Source organism: Homalodisca vitripennis, unplaced genomic scaffold, assembly GCF_021130785.1.
Source record: "Homalodisca vitripennis isolate AUS2020 unplaced genomic scaffold, UT_GWSS_2.1 ScUCBcl_7774;HRSCAF=15587, whole genome shotgun sequence".
NCBI classification, from domain to species: domain Eukaryota; kingdom Metazoa; phylum Arthropoda; class Insecta; order Hemiptera; family Cicadellidae; genus Homalodisca; species Homalodisca vitripennis.
This window is the reverse complement of record NW_025783885.1, coordinates 7,519-14,237: the sequence shown is the minus strand read 5'-3', so window position 1 is coordinate 14,237 and position 6,719 is coordinate 7,519. Positions and strand designations below refer to the sequence as shown.

Sequence of the window (6,719 nt, the reverse complement as noted above, 5' to 3'; positions counted from 1 at the left end):
AATTTTTTCAATGATACTAAGAATTTGGTAGAACTCAAAAATGTTGAGATTGGAACAAAAACTGAGACTTTACTGAAAGACTGTTCTGACCTAGAGGTTCTGAAATTTCGTCAAGAGGCTCGAAAGCACTACCAGGAGGCAGCCACCCATACACTGGAGAAGTCAATTTTGAAGACTGGGAAAGAAACTAGGCATTTGAAGTGCCTTCAACCTCAACAAATCAAGGAATCTCGGTCGGCGCGAGGCATCGTACACGTCTACAAATTGATGAGACTGACATTCCCCGATGTTCAAGAAGACAATCTGCGGGATGAATGGAAACTCCTGCAGCTTGAAAATCTCCCAGAATACGAGACCGGTATGAGGATCGACCATTACTGGAGTAGAATTTTTGATCTGAAGGATTTCAGCGGTGAGACCAAATTTCCTATCGTCTCTAAAGTCGTCAAGGCCATTCTGGCTGCAGCACATGGGAGTGCAGACGTGGAACGGGGCTTTTCTGAGTCACGAATTCAAATGCCTGCTGATCGATCTGCAATGGAGGAGCGTACGCTCAACGCGCGCATCAACACTCACGACGGGATGAAGCAGTTCGGAGGTAAAGCCCATCGGGTCCCCATCACTCCGGAGCTTTTGAAAGCTGCTGCCGGAGCTAGTAGCCACTACAAGGAATATTTGGAGGCTGAGCGGCAGAAAAAGCAAGAGGAGCTGCGACGACGAGAGGAGGATGAGAGGGCGCTCCAGCAAAAGGAAGCAGACGAGGCTAGGCAAAGAGATAATAGAAAGGAGTTGCAGGATCTTCAAAATGATTTGAAGAAGGCCACTGGGCAGGAGGAAGAAGAAAGAAAATCGGCAAATGCACTCGTGAATGATGCCAATAAGAAGCTCAAAGCCGCCCTCCAGAAGGGAGACATTCAGGCAGCGAAAGTAGCTCAGGGCATGCTGGAGGGGGCGCAGAGTATGCTGGCTCGCGCGGAGGAAATGCGGCAGAAGACCGCGAATCCCTTGATGAAGGCGGTGCAGAAGCGAACTTCATCCCTCCTTGAATGCATGTTTAAGAACCACAGCAAGCGACGGCGCGAGGATTCGAACAAGGACCCGGATGACCCAGCTTCCAATTAGTTCATGAGAATACGAACTGCCAATTTAATTAAATATTACTTATTTTTGTTCGAAATAAAATTTTTATCTTTCTCATTGTCACTGTTTGATGTTAGACTGTAATAAAGAAAGTTTAACCTTTTGTATTTACTTTTCTTTTCCTTCTGCCTTCCCTCAGACCATGAGGCTTACGATTATATTACATTTTCAATGTTCCTCAGGTCATTTTTAAAGCGGATTTTAGGTCAAAAAGGTCACGAAATCACCCGAATTTACTCACTTTATGGTCACTTTTTGTGCTGAAAGCTCACTTTTCCCTCACTATTTCAGTTTTTAAAGCTCACTTTTTCACTATTTTTAGAGCATGTAGTGAGTGGCAGCCCTGCCTAGACCCACAGCGACCGGATTCAGGCGCGACCACTCCCGGGTTAACAATAACTACCAATTTTGCTCCTTAAAGTGCCAATAACTGTAGCTTTTACCCTATCTATATTTTCGTCCGTCAGTTTACGTTTATAGTTCGCTACCTTGGTTTGACAAGGTTGTAACTGACATTTTTTGCGAAAATGGGGTTATTGTTGCTTTTGATTCCCCTCTTTTCTTATGTACATGAAGAACTGACTCTTACTCTTATATGTTAATAAATAACCAGACTGCTAATTTGACAAGGTTCTAACTGAAGGAGTTTGGTTTACTCAGTGCAGTTTGACAAGGTTGTATCTCGCACTGATACTCTGTGGCAATCAGCTGGGCTGCTAACTACCACGTGACTGCTAGGCTGCTATGAGAGGTTATGTTGTTCCTGACCACATGTTGTTGTTGTTACTACTTTTTTGTGTTAGTGTTTTGTTATATTAACCTATTTATGGTAGTACTTTTGAAATAACCATGGAAATGATGGAAGACAATTCGCTACCTTGGCTTGACAAGGTTCTATCTGGTCCAGCCAAAATTTTAGAGGAAACGAGTTTGAAAATTCAAAATGCTAGAATTTTGTTTTCTCTTACAAAATGTTGTTTTGTACTCTGAATGGGGAAAAATTTCAGGTGTGTAAATTGTTTTTCCTCGGAACTCTAGCAATCTCCCAGAAACCTATCTATACCGCTCACAAAACCACACAGCGCGAAAATGTCGTTACAAATACACCGACTTTGGACAAAAGAGGAAGGTCAGAAAACAGCCGTAGCCTACCTAGAGGCGATCCTTCTTTAGTAAGGGATCATATTAAATCTTTCCACACAGTTGAGTCCCACTACTGCATGGCTAAGACAAACAGGAAATACTTAGGAGCTCATCTCTCGATTGCAAAAATGTACGATCTTTATGTACAAAAATGTGCATCAGAAAATATTACTCCAGTCAGAAAATCGTTATATTACAAAATCTTTACCACAGAGTTCAATCTGGGATTTCACTGTCCAAAGAGTGACAGGTGCGATACATGCGAAAAGTTTATTGTGGCAAGAAAAACTGAAAAAAAGAATATGTAATATAGTTTGCGAAAATTCAATGCGTGATGTGAGGAAGAAAGAAAAGGATAATGACACACCAGTTTTATTGTTTGATCTTGAGAACGTCATTACAGTCCCCCACGCTGATATAAGTTCGTTATTTTACTTAAGAAAGCTTAACATCTTCAACTTGACAGCCTACTATACCGTTACGAAGCAAGTGTACTGCGCCATTTGGCCTGAAACTATGTCAGGTCGTGCGGGAAACGACATTGCTTCTGCCGTTAGAAGAATCCTCGATGTAGTGGTAGACGAAAATGATATCAGTGATTTAACAACTTGGTCTGACTCTTGTGTGCCCCAAAATACAAATAGCATTATGTCAAATGCAGTGTTGGACTTTTTAAGGGATAACCCAAGTGTTAGCTCAGTTACAATGCAGTATTCATTGCCTGGCCATTCATATTGTGTACAGGAAGTCGACATTTCACACAGCTGCATAGAGAGAGAGATGAAAAAACTCGAATTTTACTCTCCCATTGGACTTGTCAGAATATTAAAACAAGTAAGTCGCCACCAACCGTACCGAATTATTCAAATGCAGCCTGCTGACTTCAAGAATTTTACAGAAACTTCGAAGCTTCTGAATTACAAAGAAGTTCCGTTTGCAAGTGTTTCAAGGTTGAGTTTTACAAGAACTCTCCATACTATTTTCATAAAGTCATCACATGATCCACTTGAGCCTGAAAACTGCAAATACATCAAGTTTAGCGAACCACCCCAGAGAAAGTGTAAGAAACAGACTTTATCAGCCAGCAAGCAACCCTCAAGCTCTTCTAGTGAAGTTAATGTTCTCGCAGTAAAACCGAAAATCCAAAAACAGTGTATAGATTTTTCAGAAGCAAAGAAAAAAGACATAAAGGCTGCTTTTCAGTTTATGCCATTGCAAGACTACACTGCCGTTTTAAAAATCTAGTTAAACGTGCATTGTTGTAGAATGCAAAAAGATGTTTAATAAGGAGTATCTAAGTGATACTAAACTTGATCTCTAAAATTAGTGTTATTAAGAGAAGAACATTTTGTGTGTAGAACAATAATATGGCTAAGTATGCCTAATTATTTACAATTTTTCTAGTTTAACCCATAAAGGACTGGAATTATTTTCTGTGGAATTTGAAATTATTTTGTATTTAAACCCTTTTCTATAAGCTTTTTTGTTATTGGAAAATTATTGATTTTATTCTAGTGATGTATCTATATCGAAAATTTGTGTGTGACCATATGGTCACAGTAGGCTTTTAAGATACCTTTTCCGAATAAATAAACAACCAATCGCATTATATGAAACTTTACTTTATTATTTACTTTAAAACCATTAAACTATTAAGTAAAGTAAAATCAGATTATTATAAAGTTTTTGTAGACTCCAGAGTGACATATATAGTAGCCTACTGCAGTTTGTGATAGTTCTCGAAACATTTTACACACAGGCCGACGTCACATTTTTTGCAAGCTGTTCTTCCTACAGAACTGCACAATCTATTTGCGCACCTCCTGCGCTTTTCTGTTGGTATTACATAGTGATGTAGACCATCGTAGCGTAGACTATTTTTATTTTTTGCAACGAAGACCTTTCTTGAAGTACTTGGGCCGGGAAGAGCTGGAGGAGTCTTGTACCTTGTTAAGTAGCATTGAACTATTTCTCTTCTAAATGTCAGTTTTGTCATTTTGTTCCCTGACAATCTGAGAAGTCGCCAAGCATTAGTGGTGCCCAGATCTATAAGCCATGTAAACAAAGGCCACCACCACTTCTTTCCCCTGATCCCAATTCTGTGGGTGCTTATGTCCTCATCCATAAGGTCCGTCCCTCCCATGTGGTGATTATACTGTTTTATCACAAAGGGTTGTTGAATGTGGAGATATTTCTTTTCTGACTGAGAGAAGCGCTTCACACTAGCAATAGGCTCAATACCATATGATGTCGATGCGACTGTAACAACACTATTGTCTTTCCAGCGAGCGACAAATATGCCATCTTCTTTTTCTATTTTACATTGAAAGCTTCCTCGAGATTCATTTTGCATATCTTTTTTTGATGAAAGAGGGCAGTCTTTTGGCAATCTGTTGATTCGGACAGTTCCTGTAGAACCATAACCTCTATCTTTCAGATGTTTCATCAGTGCTGGACTTGTAAACAAATTGTCAAAAAACAACTGGTAGGGTAACTCATCTTGAGGTATTTCATCCAGCATTGATACAAGAGGAGCTGCTGATTTCCCAAATAGCTTTGAATATGTTTCATTTGTTGTTGTGTTCTTCCCTTGAAAAATCTCAAAATTGATCAAGTACCCAGTATCAGTATTTAGGCTCCAAATCTTGTAGCCAAAACGGATAGGTTTCCCTTTCAAAAATTGCTTACATCCATGTTTGCCATAGTACTTTACCATGGACTCATCAAAACACAAAAACTCAGATGGTACAAAATTGTCAAGACATTTACATTTGAGTAAGTTCATAAGTGGCCTCATTTTCCACATTTTGTCATTTGGAATTGTCTCAGAGTTATCTGCACAGTGCAAAAAGCGCATAATTTGAATAAATCTATCACGTCTCATTGCTTGACAGACCATTTCATTTTTCATATCTAGTCCAGAATCCCAATAGCATTTCTTACCAGGCAGTTCATTGTATCCTGACAGTAACAAAATTGCTAAAAAGCATTTCATTTCTTCCTCCGTAACCTTTGGGTCTGGGCAGTTTTTGAATAAAGCGTACTTGTTTGTATTTTTAACTAGCAATTCAATAACACTGTTGTTGATGAATAGCTCAAAAAGTTCAACTGGGCTTAAAGAACTGAACTTACTGTAGTTGTATGCTTGAAAAGCAAGAGTCTTCTGAGCTTCCATGTCGCCATCAATCCAGGTTCGATGTTTTTTATCTTGTAGTTCCGTGCAACTTGATTCAACAAGATTACAAAGTCTTCTTACTCTTATTTCTGCGGGAGCTGATAGTTGTCCACCGTTCAAATTATTTATGGTACCACCTTCGTCTTCTGGACCAGAGTCTTCATCAGTGAGGATATCATTTTCTGGGGGGGCAATAAAGATGTCAACGTCTGAGGTGTCGAGATTCCCGTCATCAACAAAGTTTTCAATTACATCGACAGCTTCGGCTACAGTAAATCCCTCGGCCAGTGACAGTTGTTGCCTAAAACAACAAATGAAGGATAATAATGTAATATATATACCTCACAAACATGAGAGGCGAAATAAAAATTACTGGTAAAACATATTCAATATTATTGTTTTTGTTCATATGAAAGCCTACTGTGACCATATGGTCACAGTAAAGTTTGAGGTGGCCTATGACATAACCTAAAACTGACATAGCATTTTCTTTAAAACATAACCAGTTAAAAGCTTATGAAATAACATAGGACATATTTCAGATATGTTTATCTTATATATAAAAAAGTTATAATACTTACAACCAATTGTTGTCAAGAAAATCAGCCATGTTGTAACATAAGTAAATTTAATACTTTACTGTTCCTCACAACTGAAACCAACCATCAAACAATAACACTACAGGTGAAGAATAACTCTTGTTCTGTCAGCTGGCTAAGAAAAAATCAAAACCAGCTTCATGAATCAGGCATACCAACCCAAAAAATAAAATACTGAAACTGTGACCATATGGTCACAGTAGTCTCTTATGGGTTAACTTGTTTTATACACAATCATGAACCAAAACATTCAAGTTGTGATACCTCAACACTTTAAAAATAATACTGTTTATTGTTTTGTAAATATCTCATAGTTAAGTTACAACCTTGTTTGATGTTTGTAATTTTAGAAAAATAAATATGTTAGTTTGAAAAAGTTGTATCTGCACTTACACCCTTGTCACTTTAATTTTTGCTCATTTCGTCTATGACAAGGTTCTAACTGCATTTAGGCATATTTTATATAAAATCAACAGTAAAACATTTTTTTTATATAAAAACAAAATGAAATGTTGCACTATAACTATATTAGACACTGAGTAAAATTTTGTTAAATTATATTCATAATGAACAAAATTCTAGCATTTTGAACTTTCAAACTCGTTTCCTCTAAAATTTTGGTTGGACCAGATAGAACCTTGTCAAACCAAGGTAGCGAGTTG

General features: G+C 38.1%; 1 protein-coding gene across 1 annotated transcript; it reads right to left on the bottom strand.

Annotated features, from left to right (window-relative positions):
* Positions 1 to 3,677: 3,677 nt before the first annotated feature.
* LOC124374290 (piggyBac transposable element-derived protein 3-like) lies at positions 3,678 to 6,266 on the bottom strand. Its single transcript, XM_046832530.1, has 2 exons — positions 6,040 to 6,266; positions 3,678 to 5,759 (listed from the first exon to the last, which is right to left on the bottom strand). Exons 1-2 carry the CDS (start codon positions 6,066 to 6,068, stop codon positions 4,001 to 4,003), a joined length of 1,788 nt encoding a protein of 595 aa, XP_046688486.1. The 5' UTR covers positions 6,069 to 6,266; the 3' UTR covers positions 3,678 to 4,000.
* Positions 6,267 to 6,719: the final 453 nt, after the last annotated feature.